Consider the following 20,509-nt stretch of genomic DNA (forward strand, 5'->3'; position numbering starts at 1 on the left):
AGAGATGCGTGAATAAAATATGACACCAATTGGAACTCGCAGGGTTGTAGTGGATGGCTCAAGCAGGCTGGCTGCTTACTGCATGTGCGGGGACAATCCATGAGGCTCTTGACTTTGACTTTGTGAAGCGAGTTCTTGAGGATAAATTCATCAAAGCTATTCAGTTTTCAGTGTAATTTATGTTGTAATTGAGATCAAGTTACCACAGAAATCATGCCCAATCCAAAGTCAAAGGCCGATTGCGAGAATCTGGACACTCTCCCAACGAAATATGCAACCCTCCAATTCTTCGACGCCTCAGATCCGAAATGGGCAACCGAGAAACCATTCTACTCCAACATTCCCTTCACCCAGACTAAAATCGCCAACACAAATGTCATCAACACAAGTGCACGGGTCCAGATCTCTGACATCAGAGGCCATGAATCAGATTTCACACTCGACAAGAATGGCTTCCAATTGGTAAACTGGAAGCACAAGTTCTCTGATGTTGGGCCTTCGTTTCAAGAAGAAGGGTATCCTGCAGTGGTCAAGTTTATGAAGGAAGTTCTTGGGAGCCATGTCAAAGTTTGTGTATTTGATCATATTGTATGTCTCCCGGATTTCCATGGACAGGGTTAATGAAAGTAGGTCCGTCAGAGTCAACCGCGAGGCTCTTCACCTGAAGATGAGAAAGGGTACATCGGCAGACCCAGCAAGGTCGCTCACAATGGTATGTTCCAATACCGTAATGCCCGACTCAACTCACGTACAGACCAAACCTATGAAGGGACAATCGCAAAGATTAATCACGACTTTGGCTCCCAAGCCCCATCGATCCTCTCTCAGCGCTTCCGAATAATAAAGTAAGTCTCCCTCCAAGTACATCCCCCTCTGACAGCCCAGTGTCTGGAAACCCCTCAAACCCGTCCGCCAATACCCCCTCACACTCTGTGATTACCGTACATGTGATGAAAGGGACGGCCATCGAAGTGATTTGGTCTACCCCCACGTTGTGAGTGAGAATATTATTTTCTCTTACTCAAAGGATCAGAAGTGGTACTACGTTAGTGGCCAATCTGATGAAGAGGTTTGGCTGATCAAGACGATGGATTCGCTGGCGAGGAGTGAGGATGTTGCCATGTGTAAGTGCCGAGCCTCGTTGAGGGATGTACTGATGATAGTAGACACGCCGCATACTTCGTTCTTTGATGAGGACCCTGCTGTTGCGGAGGAGATACGGGAAAGCATCGAGCTCAGGGTATATGTGATTGGATAGATGTCTCTTGTACTTATTTCATCAAGTCAATGGATCATTCAGTCTTGATTGTGAATACGTGATCAATCATCCATTTGTGTGAGCCTCTATTGTCGCCCATGTGAAGGCCCCTTATCTGCACCTCTAAATATCATAATCTTCACGTCTAATGGAATTGCATCTGAAACTTAAAACCGCGCTGACAGAAATCTCGGGACCGAAGTCTCAAGTCACTAATCAGGCTGTGCTCTTGTCCAGTTGATTGGCAGATTCTAACCGATCATCCTCACAGAGCCTCATCTGAAGCGGGGTAGAACCTCATCATTGGCGCAAAAAGATCTCATGATCAGTTCCATGCAGTCACTACTGCAGAGATAATCCGGTTGATTATCTCGGCGTGGGACGCTACCGTGGTTGGACAACGTTAGCACCCTCAGCGAAATGGATGCACAGGAGTGGCCAATCGATTGTTGATCGGATTTCTCACGTCTGTGATATCTTGTTCGACCTTGATTGGATGCTCAGATCTGAGGCTCTGCTTCAATGATAAAAGACCGAGTTGCTCGACGTTCGACCTATTGCTCACTCAACTTCAACACTCAATCACAAGCTACAATACCTACAACCCAACGAGTAATGACTCATAAAACCCCTCAAGAACTCCCACTAATCACTCACAGACACAACAATGGAGAGAAGTCGTTCACATTCTCGCGGTCGCCCTACAGACGCCGACAAGAAACGTTACGAGGACGAGCCCATGACCCGCGAAAGCTCTCCCGGGGAGTGTGATCTCGTCTGCCCTCAGCCGACCAGGGCACAGCCCTGGAAGCAGGCCCTCCAGGTTGAGAGAGACTCTGGAAACAACCCCCTTCTTAACTGGGAGCCTAATGCGATGGACTTTGGTGAGAAGCCTTGGCTGAAGATTGACTGGTCCAAGATTGAAGGGACTGGACCTGGAGGAGTTCGTAGCAAGTCTCCTGATCAGATGTGCGGCTATTCTGTTGGAAACCTCAAGCTTGTTTGAGGTGGAGTTTAAACGTTTTAGTTTGGTCAGATTGTGCTGGATATGACTTGGTAAATTGCACTTATCTATTGAATCAGATTCCGGTATTTCGTGATGCCTGCGTTCCATTATCGTGCCTGTTTTCAAGGCCCAGCATTATCAAGCTTCTGTTGTTCCACTCTCCTTCTGGGTAAACTCTGTATCTTTCCATTGACTTCTTAGCAACTGCCGTTAGTTGCGATAAACCTATTCTGCTACTGGGCACTCCAACTGTCGTATCAAAGACCAGACTGGTGTCCGATTTTATTCTTCATGTCAACAAGTCAAATGTTGATCTACTTGTATACACATAGCAGACTAAATATTCCTTTCCCTTGTGACCTGCAATGAAATGGTCGGAATTACATCAGACATGGGTAGTTTCAAGTCGGCCCTGTGACAAGATATGTACAGACAATATTCCGGGGCTGTTTGCTGTCCTCATGATCTGAAGCTCACTTCCTGCGCCACACCCGTTGTTCGCTACAGCCATACTGATGTGGCATTCGGTCCACTTAGATATACATTAATCTGCATAGCCTGAAGCTCATCGTCATAATACTGGAGCAGTTCAAGAGTGTCCCCTGTCGCTTCGGTGGGGGTGAGTAGCGGAATGTTACTCTGTGCTTTAACCTCCTTTATCCACGCCTCTTGTGCTTCCTGGGGTGGAGTCATATCGTTGGGAATGAACGCAGAAATATTCCCATAATATGGATAGACTTTGCCCGGAACTATACCGCTAGTCAGGACGAAGCCCAGCTCTTCATCTATAACCAAGCCAACGCGTGCGTTGTCATCAGTTGGGTGATCGACGGGCCAAGAGCAGCCCAACGGTATTGACGAGCCATTTCCGTAGACTCCTGTGTCAATTACTTTCCAGCCTATCTCAGTAAATTGACAGCTATCGCTGACGCTGACCTCGAAGTCGCTCGATTTGGCAAAAAGTGCTTGGCTCAGAGCCTGTAGAGTCGCCCGGCTCGGCTTGGTGCGATTAGCCGGAGGGTTCATCAAGACGCCACTGTTGGCCGGAAGTTGCTCGGCAGAGAACGAGAAGCCGTGGTCGCCACGGTTGCGGTTGATGAACAGCTCCAGCTCAGTAATACGCTGATCGGCTAGCTGAACTCGACCTCTGAGAACTGACTGGGTCTCATCAGAGCCTTCGCTAATATCGAGTGCGAAGTATGCTGCGCATTGCGTAGTGTCGAGTGCCAGAATGCTGGGTGAGCTTGCTTTGGTGATAGTCCTCCAGGACGTCATGAAGCTGAGCGCTGCGGGATGCGAGTTCTCGGTCGCCTTATAGGTACTTGCCAGCGGGAGGCTGTAAGGATCCTTTGCCACCATAGAACCAAGAACCTGGTCAACGAGGCCAGTCAGAAAGTCCCGTGTACATCCGTTGTCTGAAGACTGAGATGCACAGCTACTGGCTGACCCAGTCATAGGCATTGCGGATGCAAGCATCGCAGTGGCGAGAGCTGCCGTCACGGTCAATGCTTTTCGTGGCATCATACTATAGACGAGGTTTGAAACGAGATTTAATAACTTAAGGTATGATGCAGAGGCAATGAGAAATATGGACTGAAAAGCAGACTGGAGAGTATTGAACTTGGGATCTGGGGAATATACTCCTATATATAGTCACGACATTGTCACATTATTGCACCAGTTTGCCTGGAGTACACAAATCGCTCGCCAGTAGCTACAGACGGCCGATACACATTCTACCACCAGAAGTTGTAACTGCAGAACGCGGGGAAAGTAAAGAATAGTAACACCTGCTTGCATCGAGATACCTCTCCACATGCCCCGGCTGTCGCTGTTTTCTCCACATGCCGAGTTACTAGATAGCGTAGTATCTTCTGCCTTTATATTAGACTCGTCTAGACTGGTCCGTTGGCGTTACCCCGGATTTCGGTTCGGTAGGTGGAGGTCCTCGTAAGCCTCCCATGCAATGATCATCTCTTCCCCGCGTTTCCCTTGCTAGGACTCCCACATACCGATAATGGGAATTTAGACGTTTACCATTTTTATAATGGTAAAAGGACCAGTTATACCTTCTCAGCAAATCTTATTAGCGCCCTTAATTTCGAGGTAGCTTATATTATATAGAAGTATTACTTTTCTATAGTATAGCTACGCTTTATTCTTGATGTACTTTATTGAATAATAATGAAATAGAGTCAGAGTGCGGCTATTCTATTAGAAACACTTAAACGTTTCGGTTTAATTAGATTGTACTGCATGAGGTAGTGAATGCACCTGTCTGTTGATTTGGATTCTGGTATTGCATAAATAAGCCCAATTTCCTTTGCTTGCCCACTTTCAGAGTACAGTATCCAAATTTTTATTGTCCCTATACTATCCTTCTTGGTAGATTTATAAGTCTTTTGCCATTAGATTCTGTTCTGCCTTTTCATGTGATCTACGTCTGTCAATTAGATGTTGATCTACCTGTATACCTCATTAGTGACGCGTCAAAGCACAAGTCTGGGTGGCTTGGCTTTAAACGCCACGGATGTCAGCAAGCACTTAACCCTCGGATGCCGGACTATTTATAATCCCTCTTGGATCACCATCGACTAGGTCTCAGCCGCAGGCAGGGATATTGCAGGCAAGCTTACTTGCGGGGTTACGAGTATCCTCCAGACATCAAACTTCGACATTCGACAAGCATATTGAATCAATGAATCGCAATAACCGGGTTTCGTTCACGCTGCCCACGTATCAGGTAGATATTGTCAGGCTGCGCAGGATTCTCAACCACATTTACGATGGCGACTTTGAAGTATCTGTATGTCATTCTTGGTATTTTGCCGCTGCGTCAACTGATCGCTTCGCAGTTGAAAGATGATGTGTTTCTGATTCTGGCTCCTCGAGATCTTACCCTCCAGGAGAAGGAGGGGGTTATGGAGACAAGTCGATATAAGCGTATTGTCATAGAAAACAACGCTGTCAAGGCCTCTATGAGGGAGGCACCAGTTTCTAACAAGACAAAAAGAGTAAGGTTATCCCTGGGACCTGGAGCTGAGAGCTTACAATCACCACGCAGAAATCGGCGAGAAGCGGAAAACATAGAAAAGAAAAGCCAGCCTCTAGCCAGTCTTCGTCTCAAATCACAACTGAGGATCCTGAGCTTCCCGATACAAGTCAAATCCCGCTGTTTGATGCAATGACACAGGTTGTTCCTTCGCTGGAGCCCAAGGCTCATACAACACCGGATCAAGTCTTGGTTGTTGTTGAAAATGTCGCAACGGACGAGGGAGGAAGAACCTTACAAGGCTTGTACGCAACTCCAGTTGCAAGCGGTGAGACTTCCAAGGTATTCGGAGTAGAAACTCGCTTGTCATTAAATGGGCATCTTCTCAGTTCAAGAGATGTCGTCCGAAAGGTATGTCTGTCATTGTTCAAGGCTGATTAACCTAACATTACAGTGCGCGGTCAAACGTCTACATGAATCTACAAGTCCTGAGCAATTCTGGGCCGAATATGAGTCCTTGAAGCGTCTGAAAAGCTTGAATCATCCTCACCTGATAGAGACACTCTCTGTCTTCAGATCCGAGATGGGTACGACACAGCACTTCAACTTCCTATTTCCATTGGCTCTTTCGAACTTGAAACGTCTCTTTCGCGATCCTTATGTCCCAGTAACCCTTCGAAACCGAAATCTTGATTCTCTTTGGGGCCAGATTCCCGGGCTTTCAAGTGCAGTTGCCTACCTTCACGACTCTGCTCATATGGCCCATCGCGACATCAAGCCGTCAAATATCCTGATCTATGAGGAGCCTTCCGGTACAGGACTTTCTCTCAAGCTCACAGATTTCGGGTTGTCAGTCGATCTATCTAGAGCCAGGACCTGGGAGCAAGGCAGTCGAGCTCGTCAGTCAGCTTGGCTGTATGACTCTCCAGAAGTTCGGAACGCGTCTCCCATGCCAGGGGTAGAAACGAGCGCAAGAATCAAGATCCCTTCTTCATCAGATTTGATGGCTAATGACGTATGGAAATTGGGATGCGTGTTTACAGAGATGCTTGCATATCTGGTCTGTGGAGGTGCCTCTGGTGTAGAGGCGTTTCGCGACCACATAACAACTACAGAAGACAATATTTCTTCTGACGTGTTTAACGATACTCGCTTCGATGATGGTGAGCAGGTCAAACCTCAGGTTCTCGAATTTATTGAGCGAATGGCGTCCAAGGACCATCGAGCTGAGATGTTGCAATCCGTTGTCAGTGACATGCTTGCCAAATCGGCCTTGAGGCCTACAATAGCATACGTCTGCGATATGCTATTAGATGTGTGTTCTTCTTCAGCCAGTGCTTCATAGCTAATGCGTTACAGAGAGACTTTCCGAATATCAGCTGGAATGACGGCTTAAGAGTAGTTCGTTTCGTTCCAGGGGATCGTTTTTCACGCTCACGCTTCGATACCGTAAGACTCAAGATTGAGGAATGGACTGGTCGGCCAATAGACTGGACTCCATTACAACAACCAGTGCCAAAAGTTGATGCCTATGACCATGTAGTAACTTGGGAAGTACGTGAAGATTGTCTTTCGTAAAGCCATTTTGACACTGACACATCCCAGTGGCACGGCATTGACTTATCTCTTGCTCTTTCATATGATGACTTTTGTCGCTACAGAGCAACATGCCTCCCTTTGACCACTAACAATGTTCCCCTTCTCCCTTTTACACGACAAGGCTTCAAGGCACAACAAACAGCGAAGCTAAGACCCCCTATGCAACCTTCTAATCTCGCACAAGCATCTCAGACCTCTCTCGGCACTAATATCCTCGCCACCAATGCTCCCCCGGCAGTACAAACATCCGTAGATACAAAGGACATTTACTGGTGCATTGAGAAAAACTTTACAGAGCCAACAGAGATATACCTTTCCCCCATTGAGAACGCAGAGACTTTAGACGACGAACAGCTGTTTCGTCAGGTCAACAAGGCCATTGGTAGCACAGAGGGCTGGGTACGCCGACTCTTGTCATGGAAGCGTTGTACTGCGATCGATTTTGTTCAGGTAAGACTAGAAAATGCCCTCATATCACAATCTGTACTGATTTGGCAGTTCCTTGTTATCTGGGAAAACAAAGACCAAGTCAACCCTATCCAGAAAGAGCTTCCTCCCCCTAATACTCCATTCTACAACCATTCTGTTCCTTTGCCTCACGACTTTCACATGAGAGCAGCTGGATTGCAGATGGTATTTGGATTGCGTGATCCAAAAAAGGGCAGAGGAGAAACAACTATTGTTGATATGCTTCCCAAGAAGAGAAACCCTCCCCCTTTCTCGAAGCGAATATCAGAACCTGGCTGGGGTCTGCATGCCCAGATGGGGTTCTCTCAGCGAAGGTTCCTGGCGTGGCTGGTCTTCTGCATTATCTTGGGTGGAATCTTTGTGATTTTCTGGCTGGTCTTTATTAACAAGACGGACCTACAGAATGCCTATATTCCTACTTTTCTTTTTGCAACTTTACTGACTGTTGGGCTGGGATTGCTTCAGGTAGCGTACTGAATATCAGCTTAGCAATTCGAATTGAGTCGAGCTGCTTTGACCGTGGCCAATTTCTCTTTTCTAGTCCCCGATAAGTCCGATGCAGGTGGTCAATGAAATAGAGTTCATGAAGATAACTCCTGGCACGGTCGGTTCGGCCGCGATTTATTCGCCAAGTCCCTCAATCTGCCCTAGTAGACGGCCCAAACAAGGATCTGGCGCTAAGCATTCCAGGGCAAACATGATCGCGGCACTTGGTCCATGCGATGCGGATATTGCGGCCGCTCACACCATACCCAACACGGTCAAGTCTTCATCAGAGGACGCCGCGTCGACCGACCACGACTTGATTACACCTGTGCGGACTTTGCGGAGCATTGGCGGGCTTGGAACGAATTGACACCGTGAAGCGGCTGTAGTCATCGCAATGATGAGATGAGAGTACTTAAGCATCACCTACGCCAGCCAAAGTCCCTAAACGCAACACTCTCAATTCAAAATAAACCGTCACAAAACTCAAGTTCTTGACAACAATCACTTCATCTACATCCATAACTCCATCTCCACCCTGAATTCGTCAATCATGGGCTCTGCAGGAAGCAAAAGCGTCAGGTTCAATCCCGACACCGACATCCCTTCACTAAAAGATAAAGTCATCATGGTGACCGGTGGAAACAGCGGTCTTGGAAAAGAGTCCATTCTCCAGTTTGCCAAGCACGACCCCAAAGAGATCTGGCTAGGAGCACGATCCGAAGCAAAGGCCAAGGAAGCCATCAGCGATATCAAAGCGCAGGTTCCTGGAGCGCCCATCAAATTCGTCAAGATGGACCTCGCTTCTTTCAAGTCGATTCGCGAGGCAGCCAAGGTTTTCACACAGGAATCTGATCGTCTTGATATACTCCTGCTCAACGGAGGCATCATGTCTGTACCGCCTGGGACAACCGACGATGGGTACGAGATACAATTCGGCACCAATCATATGGGCCATGCACTCCTGACCAAGCTCCTCCTCCCAACGCTCCTCCGAACTGCAGACAAGGGCGCTGATGTTCGTGTCACCGTCCTTGCTTCATCTGCCCACCAGTATGCACCCCCCGAGGGCATCAAGTTCGACACGCTCAAGGGACAGGCTCTTCAGATGGGTACAATCACACGTTATGGACAGAGCAAGCTTGCCAATGCTCTGTTTGCCAAAGAACTTGCCAGACGCTATCCCCAGCTCACGACTGCCTCGCTCCAGCCCGGATTGGTGACCACCAACCTGGCCAACACCATGAGCGACAACAGCTGGATCATGCGTATAGCGTGGAAGATCACAACTCTCTTCATTGGTGTAGATGTCCCTACAGGTACTTTGAACCAGTTGTGGGCTTCTACGTCCAAGGATGTCGTCTCGGGCACGTACTACGAGCCCATCGGTCGAACAGGATTGGGCAAGCCGCATACCAACGATAAGGTGCTTGCTGCCAAGTTGTGGGACTGGACAGAGAAGGAGCTTGAGGGAGAGAAGCTTTGATGCATATTTGTAATACTAGATCTATGGAGTCTTGAAGTCTGACGTGCAATATGTTCTTAACCCCTTGGCTAATAAATACCTACTTTAATAATATTTTTGCATACTTTCCAATGACAAGGCCTTGAGAGCTCTGAGACTGTATAAATTATCAATGGTAGTAGCTTCTTTTAGCTGATAGAAAGGCCATAATTTGTTTCCTAATTTATTCACGTTAGTTGGTTTCTATACAATGAACTAATAAGCTGAAGATTGATTGATCTGAGGCCATCAAGGTCTCGCCACTTGGTGATATAGATCTCGGCGTCTCGATAAAAATAACACATTAGCTTTTTCCCTCCTGCGCAGAATAGACAAATAAGCTGAAGATGGACGTCATTTCACGCAAAAGATCCATGCCTCCCTCCCTGATGTTCTGCGCTGGCATGCGGCCGCATTCCCGCGACACTAGTCATCAGTGGCTTACCGCCGCATTCGAGGCTCCAACCTTAATCTCCAGTTATTTAGACCATCGACATGGAGAACGCCACTTTACCGATGTATTATGGTTCAAAATGTATTTGAACCAACTTTCCCCAGAAGATAACCCTGTTCCCTAAAACCCTGACACCAACTGTTCTTCTACCTACCACCAACTGTCCTACCTACCGCCGAAATGAGTCTTAATTTTGGAATGCGCTGCAGTACCGTGGTCCCTAACAAGCCGCCTCTCACAGAAAAGAATCTCCCCGATCAGGAGGGCAAGGTACGTCTTCTGCTAACAGGCACAACCCAGCAGGCACTGATCAACACAGGTCTTCCTCGTCACCGGCGCATCAGGTGGGTTAGGCAAGCTCCTCGTTGATATACTCTATCAACACAATGGCAAAGTCTACCTCGCTGCGCGCTCTCAGAGCAAGACCGAAGAAGTAGTCCAAGAGATCAAGTCCGCGCATCCCACCTCCACCGGCGAACTCCACTTTCTTCACCTCGAGCTGGATGACCTATCTACAATCAAACCGGCTGCCACTCAATTTCTAGAGAGGGAGAGTCGTCTAGATGTCCTGTGGAACAACGCGGGCGTTATGATCCCACCTGAAGGCTCCAAGACGAAGCAGGGTTACGAACTCCAATATGGTGTGAACAATATTGCGCATTTCTTGTTCACCCTTTTGCTTCGTCCTGCACTCGAGGCTGCAGCGGCATCCGGGTCGGCGCCCAACTCTGTCCGCGTTGTCTGGGTCGCTTCTAGCGCTGCTGATGCTGCGCGGAATCCGGCGGTGGATCTGACGAACATGGATTACCACCGCGAGGAGGGCGCGTGGATGAAGTACTCACGCAGCAAAGCCGCTAGCGTGGTCCATTCGGCCGAGTTTGCGCGAAGAACCGCTGGCACCGGCATCATCAGTCTTGTAAGTTGACCACCGCTGATCGATCCTTCTGACCGTGTAGGCACTCAACCCCGGCAACTTTGTCACCAACCTTCAGCAGAACATGTCCAAGATGGAACTCGCCATGTTTGTACGTATACTTTATCTCATTCGATACTCAGGCTGACTTGTGCCCAGAAACTGATCTCATCGGATCCTATTAATGGCGCCTACACTGAGCTCTTTGCGGGGCTGAGCGATACCATCTCGGAAGAGAACAATGGCGGATGGGGTAAGAAGCCTCTACCTTTCGTAGCATACACTGGCCGTGATAGTGTCTCCTTTTGGCAAGGTCGAGAAGATTCGAAAGGACTTTGTAGAGCCAGAGCTCGGGAGCAAGTTTTGGGACTGGACCATGGAGCAGGTGAAGCCGTACATGTAGACGTAAAGCCTGAAATATATTACAGTTGAGACGTGTAACTGAGGGCTTGAATCAGCAGAGAGAACTTAGAACTCAGATCCTGCAATATGCAGTAATTGGAGCAAGCCTGTAGCCGTGTAGCCACTGTTATTACCAATGCAAGGAGCGCGACTGCTCACTGTATCAGTCTACCATAAGTGAACTAGAACTTTTGAAACATATTTTCCATCTGGCGCTATATTACCAATACTACCTCACATTCATCAATTCAGGGATTGTCTCATGTTCCTCCACAATTGGGTTTTTCACGTCATCCCAAGGCTTAGTATCCAGCAAAGCCATATTCTGGCTTGACAATAGTAGTTGGCCTTCCTGTTCAACCTTCTCAAGCACCTCAGCAACCTGCTGCATGAGTGTTATCTGCCTCTCAAACTCCTTTGCACGAAACCTTTTAGTGCACCTACCGACCGCACCAATAACCCAATCAACAGAGGTCGCCGAGGTCGACAATTCAACTGACTTGGCCTGTAAGAGAGAGCTACATTCATCCAGGCACTCCTTTACATCCTGCAATTCGGAGTTGATGCCGTTGATGCTGGAGATGGTGGCTTCTGCAACACCCTTGAGCGTTGTGATGTCGTTCTCTACCCGGTTAGCCTCTGAGATTTGCTTTTGGTAGAGTTGATGCGTTGATCGACGGGATGAAATATCGCGCTGGTACTGCGAGACTAGGTCTTGCAAGTTGCGCTGCTCAATCTCAAGGTTCGAGATTACTTGCTGGTCTTGGGTTATCTCTCTATTCAACGCGGACACCCTGGATTGAAGGGCGACAATCTCGTCCTTTAGATCCGATACACGAACGCCCTTGTAACTATGGCATGTTAGCTTTCTGTCCGATAATCTGTGTATTCTGCTAACCCAGCAAATCCGGCTCCGGCTGCTGCCAGTCCCAATGATGCCCCTGCAGTGAAAGGTGCAGCCATGAGGCCGATTCCGGTCAAAATCTGTCTTTAATGAGATGGGTCTCTTGGACGTGCAAATTTGAGGACATACCAGTCCTACGCCTGCCGATTCCTTCTTGCTCTCACGTCGCCTGTGTGTCTCTGCAATTTGTCCGTTCTTTTGAGATATCTCACGATCAAGCTCTGTCTTCCTAGTCCTCTTCTCATTCGCCTGGCGAGTCTTGATGCGAATCTCCTCTTCTTTGGCGCTAGTATCCCTTTGTGTCTGCGCCAGAATTGCTTCGCTCGAGGTCAGAGAACTCTCTGCCTGGCTAGCGAGTTCTTTTGCTTGCGACTGGCATTCATCTAGCAGATCATCCTGGGCCTCAACATCTCGTCCGACATCCATCACCTGGTAGCAGCAGTCCATGGTGGACTGTAGCGCGCTATCTGCTGATGCCTCAGCTTGGATGATAGAAGCAGTAACGCCATCGAGAGATCGAGCCAGCCAAGAAATTTGAGGGGCCATGTTGACGGTCGTTGGATCTTCAACATTTTCAAGTAATACTAGGAATGAACTCATCTGCAATTTGGCCTGCTGAGCTTTTCTCAGACTGTTGTGAAGAGAGGAGCGAACAGCGGAGACCTCTGCCGCGACAGTATTCTTTGAAGTGGCATCAAGAGAACTGAGTCGCTCCTTGGCGGATTGCAGTGATTGCTGAATATTAGAGACGTTATTTGAAAGGCTATCCATTGCTGAAGGGGCGATGCTGGGCAAATTAAGGTACTAATGGGCATGCATATGAGGTAAATCGACTGGGAGAGCCTGCAAAGTGCCTGACTTGGACAATGAGTCTGGCCTAATATAAGGGACTATTAGACAAGATATTCGTATTCCGGTTATAACGATTCACTATTTGATAAGGTTTAACTTCAGCTACGTATGTATTCATTCCAGTAACCGGCTACTTCTAGATTACCAGCGGCATTATCACAGGTTCAAGACCGCCACAAGATTGCAGGCTTCAGTTGTGGCACGGAAGCGCGTGATTTCGGTAGGTAATCGACGTGTTTATTGGCTTCGCAGATGTAGGGATACGAACATATTGGCTACCTTTCATAATGCGGCTGAGTTTGGCACGTCTCGGTGCAAGGTAGACAACATCGTGGCAGTCAATAGCTTCACGGTTTCGTCGAAGGGGAATGGTTCGTTTTGACATGCGTGTAGCTGATTGGATAGACAAAACGCCCGTGCAGCAACGCCAACCATGCTGGATGAACTACTGCACAGGCGTTTTGTACAATCCACAAGACTAAAACCCCTTGCTGTAAGTCCAACGCGATCGCTCAAGCAAACACTGAATGGAATCACTTGGACAGTCCGTTACTATACGGACACTGTGATATCTTGTTCCTGGTTCAGCTGAACCTGCCAGCTCGCATGCATAGGTTGGAAAACGGAAAGTTAGCTAGCCCTTAATGTTTCAGCCGGAACCAATTCAAAGTTGCAGTGTACTTGTTATCGTTTGTGGCACTGAATCAACCTCGAGGTACTAGTGACCTTGTCAAGCATTTCTGGACTGCAGTATGTGATATCTCTCATGACTTGCATGGATGGGCTGATTTATTGGCCTAGACTCCCCCGCCAGGTTGATACGAATGGAGGCCCGAGCGTATGCGAACTGCGAATGTGGCAGATCACCGTCCAAGAGCCGCATGTCCAAGGCCATAACGATAAAAGGGAGTATCGTCTCTTGAAGTATCGTCTCTTGAAATCATGAATCCATCACATCAATTCATTGAAACCACTCCCTCCTTATTAATAAATATGACTTTTGATCAAGGCCCAAAGGCAGCCAGGGGCTCAGACTACCCGTCTCATCCGGAGGACTTCCGTCAGCCGTCTGCCTTTGGTGTTGGTCAATCCGACTATGACCACAAAGCCCAGCAGCGAGCTAACTATGCTCTCGCCCTTCAAATGTCATGCCGAGATGTCGTTCAGACCATCAAGGCAAGTGACCTGCTCATGAGCAATGAATGGGCAAAGCCCCTCACGCATGCCCCGAATGCCATCTCCATCATGGCTCTGTGTCTCAAAACGGCGGCTGTGCGCGAGGCTGCCAACATCAAGGTGAGAGACAAGGAGATCACGGATGAGACTGGGAAAATCATCGGTCTGCTCCCGTAAGTATCCTGTCCTCAATAGAATAAATGGCTAACGGAAGTCAAGGTCAGAGTATTTTCGTACAAATCTACAGCACTGTGCGGACATCGGTAGACTTGCTTTCCTTGATGCGCAGAAACGCATGAACAACCTCCAAAGTGTCGCTCGCAGCATGATTGCGCCTGAGGGCACCATCGCCTACATCATTGATCTACTCAGCGATTTGGAAGACGCTGAGGACAATCTTCCGGGAGCTATGAAGCGACTGGAAACTAACGCTGAGAACTTCAAAGCTGATGCTGAAGCTATCACCAAAAAGTTTGAGTATTGGGAGAAAGTGATTATGCATCTTCTCAAGAACTCACAAGATGCGGGGTGTACGTCCAAATCAGTATCCCACCATCTTCAATTGCTAACGATTGTCAGCGATGACTGAAGAGAAACGAACTCAAAATACAGCTGATGCTGTCATGGCAGATGCAGAGAGACAAACTAGAGAGAGAGAGGAGGAAGATGCTAAGCGAGCCATCCAAGAGCAACAGAAGTTGCTTCAAATGGCCCGGAGAGAGGTCGAAGAAGCCCAGCGAAGGTTGAATGTGCTTCTTGATCGGCCACCTATTGAGGAACCACCCGCATGGTCCGATATGAAGCACGCACGGGAGTTCGTTCCAGATCGACCAGCACCAAGTCGTGGTAGGATCTCATATCCGACTGCAGTTAATCATATGCTAACTCTTTGAAGGAGAAAAGGGCGCATTCGCCAAAGGATGGGGATATTTCTTTGGCTCCAGTGACAGCGAGGTCGCAGCAGAGAACAGGCACCGTAAGGAACATGCTGAGAGTATCGAGAATGAAAGACAGGCCTATATAGCCAGAGCAGTAGAGCACCGTGAGATGCAGAGACGAGTGGCGCAGACTCAATTGGACGAAGCCAGAGGAAACGAGTCGAAGCTCTGGGAAGAACTCAACAAACAGAATGAAAAGCTCTCGGTCAGTCATCACAGCCTCACGAAGGCTAAGCATGATCTCGCAAAGACCCATGCCGAGCTTCAGCGTCTGTGCTCTGAGAAGATTGAACTAGTACGTCTTGTCTTCCCTCTCAGCGCGCATGCTAACAGTAAACAGGAACAGATTATGAAGATCCTCGAGGAATCTATGCGCCGCCTAACAGAGCTAAAGAAGGAAGTCGAGGAGATGGCACTGTTCTTCAGCCGAGTGCAAACCGTCATCACGACGACTGTAAACGAGAACTTGCAGAGTTTCTTGAACCCAATCCAACGTGCGTTGGACAAGGGAGACAGCGTTGACAAGATCCGGGAGAGAAGCAAGCAGAATCTGCTCAGAAATGCATTTGAGCTGCAAGGACGCTTCTCGGCTACGGCAGACGTGGCTAGCATGTATGTGCTTGTTTCTAATAAGTACATTCGGCCGGGGATCAATAAGATGGAGGCGCTGGCGGCTATGAATGACGATGACTTTGAGCGGGGAAAGGAGGAGTTTAGGGATTGGTGCGACAGCGCAGCGGAGGACATTGTACGCATCACAGACGGTGAGCAGTCGAAGATGGCGGAAAATCTGACAAGGAATGTTGAAGTTCTAAGTCAGAGGGCTATAACAGGTGCTTTATAGATGGTGATGTCTAAGCTTTGTCTCCTGGAGGTAGTTTAAAGAATAAGCAGAGAGAACTAATTACTCAGTTCATGCAATATAAGTACAGTAATTAGAGCAAGCATATTGCCGCACAGCCAGTGTGATTGCCAGCAAAAGGGCGCAACTGAAGAAACGCCTCATCGCTGGCAAGCTCCCATCGTCTACTAGCTTTGGTGGCTTGGTCAAATAAACAGGCATTTACTTAGTTAGTGCCCACAAATGTTGTCACTTTCCAGGCCAATCGGGGGTTATTTCCGACCCTTTGGATGGAGCGAAGTTATCGTTGTTTAATTAGCCTGCCAAGCTTGCTCGGAGTGAGCCCGCGTCTCAGCGGTCATTGCGGCCGCATTTGCGACTGGACTAAAAGTGCAGACTCGTAAGCCCAGAAACACTTGTGAATCAATTTTATTCCCTTCATACCACTGATACTCTTATTATTAAACTTCTCAGCACTGTGTTATCCATGCTCCAGTCCGGTCATCAGTCTGTACCAGCACCAACACTTCAAAGAAATGGCACCCAGAGCCTTGGTCGTTGGTGGAACAAGTGGCATCGGCCTGGCCTTGGCCCGTCACATCGCTGCAGCCCCCGAGGCCATCGTCACAGTCTGCGGTCGCACCAAACCCGCCAATCTACCCTCAAACATCAACTTTTCACCAGTCGAAGCTACCTCGATGTGCGCAGTCAAGCAATGGACCGACAACTTCAAACAGACGCTCGCGGGGAACCAAATCAACATGCTCATCATGTCGCAAGGAACTTCCAACTTTACCGGCCGCGATGAGACCAACGAGGGAATCGACCGCAAGATGGCACTTCACTATTACGGCCGGCAACTAATTGTCCGTGAACTGACCCCCGTTCTCAAACAAGACGCCAAGGTTCTGTTCATCTTGAATGGCAAGGAAGGCTCTCCAGCTCACATCAACTGGGACGATCTGGACCTCAAAACGAGCTACTCTATGAGCACGGCTGCCCAACAGTCTGCGACTATGCTCGACATTATGGTCCAACACTACGCCGCCGTCCAAGAGGGTGGTGACAGACGGCATTACGCACATGTGTATCCAGGCGGAGTGTTGACTGGTCTTACGAGAGCCTGGCCGTGGTACATGAGAGCGGCTGTTGGTGTAGTTGGCCCATTAATCGCTGTGAAGCCTGAGACGTGTGCTGAGCGTCTGTTGGGGAGTCTTGACAATGTCACTAGTGTAAGAGAGAAGGATGGGTATTTCTGGAGCAATATCAACAGTGATGGGAGTGTGATCAAGGATAAGGCTGTCTGGAGTAAGAGTCAAAGGGAGTGCCTTGCTGAGCATACATGGAGAACCATTGATAGTGCTCTATGTGACAGTTAGAACTCTAGGCCACTGGCCCAAAACAGGAGCCTCTGAAGTGCCGGAAGAATAGGGCCTACCGACTCTCAACATCTTGCCTACGCATTTTCAGGATTCTTGTCATGTATTGTAGTATTACACAAAGATCCAGTTCAAAACTTGTTTAAGTGATGGTCCACCATGCCTATGCGCCTCCTGGACTGCAAGACCTTGCTTCATTTACCCCTGAGTCTTGGGAACCACCGATTCCGACTCAATTTTGCATATTCAATACTATCACTTGACGCACTGTCTACTGCGGACTTGTTAAGCATCGAAACTCTGTTAGCCTAGCATGACGAAGATTATGGCTCTCGATCATGAAGCAGTAGACCACAGCCTCAACTCGTAGCCAGTCAATCCGCAAAACGCGTCACCATACTTGCAAATCCGCATCCGGAGATAGGGAACATACCACACCGCAGATTCCGAACGGATCTCCCGGGCATTCCTCGGCCGCCTTTCCCGCACTGCGGATGCTCCAGGCGGACTCGGCCTCGATGGACTAAACGTCTGGATTCTCAACTTATAAAGGCGCCGGCTTCTCATGATAGACTAACCTCACAATCCACTCACTTCTCATGATAGTAGACAACCTCCTAATCCACTTCTACAGTCGACCGCCACTAGAACATCATGGTGTCTGCCAACCTCACCCTCCCCGCCACCATGCGGGCCCTCTTGCTCACAGGTCTATACAACGTCACTGTCCAAGACGTTGCAGTCCCAAAACTCGTCTCTCCAACTGATGCAATCGTCAAGTTGACCACCGCTGGTATATGCGGATCGGACCTTTATGCGTATCGAGGGTTCTCCCCGGACCAGGACCCTTATGTTCTTGGACACGAGGGCATCGGTTATGTTGTACAAACCGGCAGCGGCGTCTCTACAGTGTCTGTCGGAGACTATGTTGTCATCCCTGATAACTTCCACCACGGACAGTTGGAAATGCAGCCTACTTTCCCGGTGTCTTATGGAGGCGGAGTGCAATCTCCTGATGTATCAGGACTCCAAGGTAGGGATCACCTCGCAGAATTTGGAACAGCGCTGACTTGTAAAGCTGAGTATACTATTGTCAAGGCTGCCGATGCTAATCTATTCCGCCTTCCCATCCATCGAAATGAGACGACTGAGACTCTGGAGCAGAGTTATCTCATGACAGGAGACATCTTTTCCACTGGATGGACAGCAATCACCTGGTCTGGCTTCGAGCCCGGTGACTCAGTTGCCGTCTTTGGTGCAGGTCCAGTTGGTCTGATGGCAACATACAGTGCTCTACTCCGCGGCGCCTCTCGTGTCTACACAATCGACCACGTCCAAGAACGTCTTGACGTCGCCAAGTCCATCGGAGCCATACCCATCAACTTTGCTGAATCAGACCCAGTCACCCAGATCCAGAATCTTGAACCTTCTGGTGTGAAGCGAGCTGTGGACTGTGTTGGCCTAGAAGCTCTCAACAGTAGTCTCGCGTTTGAACCTTCAATCATTGTTCGGCAGATGGTGAACGTGACCGGCTTTGAAGGAGGACTGGGCCAGGTTGGCGTGCATGCGTATACACCTGGTACTCAAGCCGCTCTGGACCATCCTCAGCTCAGCGCTGACATTACGTTTCCGGCCACGAGTTTCTGGACAAAGTCGCTTCGGCTGCATGCTGGTATTGTGCAGCCTTACCGGATCGCGCCGCAGCTCATCAATCTGATCTCAAGCGGCGTTGCGAATACCAGTTTCATAACCACTGCGGTGATTAACATTGAGGATGCGCCTGAATACTACGAGCGGTTTAACCGTACGGAAGAGGTCAAGGTCCTGATTTCGTTCTCTCGATAATATTGCACGCGATCAGGGACCACTTTACAGGTCGTTTCTGTATACTTATTGTCATTTAGTATTATCAGGTATATAGTAATATCTACTTGCGCTTCTTATCTACACCATGCGTTCATCATATCGTAATCTGTCCATCCTCTTTTTGCATCCTCCGCAAAGCCTCGTCGTCAAGCCTCCAAACTCCCTTTGTCTCATGGTCATGAAGCTTCCATTTCGTCCCTTGGGCCAATCGATGAAAAGCTTGATGCTCATCACCCGGCACGCTCCGAAACAGCAACGGCTCCCACGACTTTCCCTGCAACTTCTCGTCTCTCCTCTTTTGCCGCTGCGCCTCTTCAACCTCGTGCTTCGCGTGAGATGCATCCCGATAGTTCCCTTGCTCTAGAGCTGATATAACTTCTCCCCATGCCCTTCTTGACTCTCGTGGATCTTGCTGCTCTACTGGGTCGATATGCATGTCTGCGGATGTCTCTGGGTCGACAGTGTATGTTTCCAACAGCTTTCCTTTGCTGTCGGTAATCTTCCATCCCTCGCTCCAGACTCCTGATAGCTTGTAGCAATGCTTCTTGGGCTCATCTTTGTGATACACCCTCGCCTCGAAGCAATTTCGCTTGCCTCGAAAGATACCAGCGCCAGAAAAGTCAATTTCCGAGACATATCCAGAGCTGGACACGATTGTGTAAGTGCCAATGATCTCTGGATAAAGACACGCCGACAGAAATCCCCTCACAGTGACGTCTGTTAGAGGAACCAGGTAATCCTCGTCAAACTTGTCGAGGTGTATAATAGCGTGTCCCATTTGCCGAATATTAATGTTTCCATTAAATGTCATCTCAACTCGTCCATACCCATCTGCTCTTATTCCATCTGCAGAGATATGCATCGCAGTGATTGGTGGATGATGGCTAACCTGCTCAACTACCAACTTGGTATCACTGTCACCCTCGCTCCAAGAAGCGAGGAAGAGCTCACCAAGAAAAGCATTGAGAGGTTTCTTGATGCTAACATTTGGAGCGCCTGCAACATACAGTTGACTTCGGAGGCCTGCTAAGAATAATTGCAGGACCGAAAGGCTTCGTTTCGCTGGATCGAGTTCTTTTGTAGGTGCTGTGAAGAGTAGGGGCTTCTTTGCCCAGCTGCCGGGATTCTCGACGACTGAAGATGGTGCTAGAAAGAACGGCGGAGCTGTGACATTTGCGAGATCTAAATCGCTTTTTAACGATGATAAAAACTAAATTGTTAGCGAGGATCGTGGCTGTTGATTAGGTCCGTACCTTGGCCAGGTCAACAAAGCGTCTGCCCATGGACTTGGAGTCATCGTGAATAGTTCTCTGAGTCTTTGGAATCGGTTCCATTTTGGTTTGCAATTATTTTACCGCCTCCTTGAGAATCTTCCCTTATATAAATACCAAAACTCCCGTCTCATCACATGCTTCAATTGCGTTTCAACACAGCCCCGTCTCACTAGATCAAACTCGCTACGACGTCAAGT

General features: G+C 48.6%; 11 protein-coding genes across 11 annotated transcripts; 8 read left to right on the forward strand and 3 right to left on the reverse strand.

Moving 5' to 3' along the window:
• Positions 1-213: 213 nt before the first annotated feature.
• FMAN_09850 (uncharacterized protein) lies at positions 214-1,258 on the forward strand (the record flags this gene model as incomplete). The annotated part of the gene is made up of 4 exons (XM_041820459.1): positions 214-588; positions 631-845; positions 886-1,124; positions 1,167-1,258. The coding sequence occupies 4 exons, from the start codon at positions 214-216 to the stop codon at positions 1,256-1,258; spliced, it is 921 nt and encodes a 306-aa protein (XP_041686337.1).
• Positions 1,259-1,925: 667 nt separating this feature from the next.
• Positions 1,926-2,264, forward strand: FMAN_09851 (uncharacterized protein; the record flags this gene model as incomplete). The annotated part of the gene is made up of 1 exon (XM_041820460.1): positions 1,926-2,264. The coding sequence occupies one exon, from the start codon at positions 1,926-1,928 to the stop codon at positions 2,262-2,264; it is 339 nt and encodes a 112-aa protein (XP_041686338.1).
• A 501-nt stretch (positions 2,265-2,765) lies between these two features.
• On the reverse strand, positions 2,766-3,725 carry FMAN_09852 (uncharacterized protein; the record flags this gene model as incomplete). Its single annotated transcript, XM_041820461.1, has 1 exon — positions 2,766-3,725. One exon carries the CDS (start codon positions 3,723-3,725, stop codon positions 2,766-2,768), a length of 960 nt encoding a protein of 319 aa, XP_041686339.1.
• Positions 3,726-5,050: 1,325 nt separating this feature from the next.
• FMAN_09853 (uncharacterized protein) lies at positions 5,051-7,800 on the forward strand (the record flags this gene model as incomplete). The annotated part of the gene is made up of 6 exons (XM_041820462.1): positions 5,051-5,278; positions 5,329-5,667; positions 5,711-6,550; positions 6,616-6,810; positions 6,862-7,305; positions 7,354-7,800. The coding sequence occupies 6 exons, from the start codon at positions 5,051-5,053 to the stop codon at positions 7,798-7,800; spliced, it is 2,493 nt and encodes an 830-aa protein (XP_041686340.1).
• A 562-nt stretch (positions 7,801-8,362) lies between these two features.
• On the forward strand, positions 8,363-9,295 carry FMAN_09854 (related to alcohol dehydrogenase homolog Bli-4; the record flags this gene model as incomplete). The annotated part of the gene is made up of 1 exon (XM_041820463.1): positions 8,363-9,295. The coding sequence occupies one exon, from the start codon at positions 8,363-8,365 to the stop codon at positions 9,293-9,295; it is 933 nt and encodes a 310-aa protein (XP_041686341.1).
• Positions 9,296-9,947: 652 nt separating this feature from the next.
• FMAN_09855 (uncharacterized protein) lies at positions 9,948-11,083 on the forward strand (the record flags this gene model as incomplete). Its single annotated transcript, XM_041820464.1, has 5 exons — positions 9,948-10,037; positions 10,087-10,683; positions 10,724-10,792; positions 10,840-10,933; positions 10,977-11,083. 5 exons carry the CDS (start codon positions 9,948-9,950, stop codon positions 11,081-11,083), a joined length of 957 nt encoding a protein of 318 aa, XP_041686342.1.
• Positions 11,084-11,311: 228 nt separating this feature from the next.
• On the reverse strand, positions 11,312-12,757 carry FMAN_09856 (uncharacterized protein; the record flags this gene model as incomplete). Its single annotated transcript, XM_041820465.1, has 3 exons — positions 11,312-11,933; positions 11,981-12,066; positions 12,116-12,757. 3 exons carry the CDS (start codon positions 12,755-12,757, stop codon positions 11,312-11,314), a joined length of 1,350 nt encoding a protein of 449 aa, XP_041686343.1.
• Positions 12,758-13,831: 1,074 nt separating this feature from the next.
• On the forward strand, positions 13,832-15,796 carry FMAN_09857 (uncharacterized protein; the record flags this gene model as incomplete). Its single annotated transcript, XM_041820466.1, has 5 exons — positions 13,832-14,187; positions 14,234-14,544; positions 14,594-14,860; positions 14,910-15,247; positions 15,293-15,796. 5 exons carry the CDS (start codon positions 13,832-13,834, stop codon positions 15,794-15,796), a joined length of 1,776 nt encoding a protein of 591 aa, XP_041686344.1.
• Positions 15,797-16,329: 533 nt separating this feature from the next.
• On the forward strand, positions 16,330-17,172 carry FMAN_09858 (uncharacterized protein; the record flags this gene model as incomplete). The annotated part of the gene is made up of 1 exon (XM_041820468.1): positions 16,330-17,172. The coding sequence occupies one exon, from the start codon at positions 16,330-16,332 to the stop codon at positions 17,170-17,172; it is 843 nt and encodes a 280-aa protein (XP_041686345.1).
• A 654-nt stretch (positions 17,173-17,826) lies between these two features.
• On the forward strand, positions 17,827-19,017 carry FMAN_09859 (uncharacterized protein; the record flags this gene model as incomplete). The annotated part of the gene is made up of 2 exons (XM_041820469.1): positions 17,827-18,205; positions 18,251-19,017. The coding sequence occupies 2 exons, from the start codon at positions 17,827-17,829 to the stop codon at positions 19,015-19,017; spliced, it is 1,146 nt and encodes a 381-aa protein (XP_041686346.1).
• A 115-nt stretch (positions 19,018-19,132) lies between these two features.
• FMAN_09860 (uncharacterized protein) lies at positions 19,133-20,372 on the reverse strand (the record flags this gene model as incomplete). The annotated part of the gene is made up of 2 exons (XM_041820470.1): positions 19,133-20,248; positions 20,292-20,372. 2 exons carry the CDS (start codon positions 20,370-20,372, stop codon positions 19,133-19,135), a joined length of 1,197 nt encoding a protein of 398 aa, XP_041686347.1.
• Between the last annotated feature and the right edge of the window lie 137 nt (positions 20,373-20,509).

This window comes from Fusarium mangiferae (assembly GCF_900044065.1).
Source record: "Fusarium mangiferae strain MRC7560 genome assembly, contig: FMAN_scaffold011, whole genome shotgun sequence".
NCBI lineage: Eukaryota > Fungi > Ascomycota > Sordariomycetes > Hypocreales > Nectriaceae > Fusarium > Fusarium mangiferae.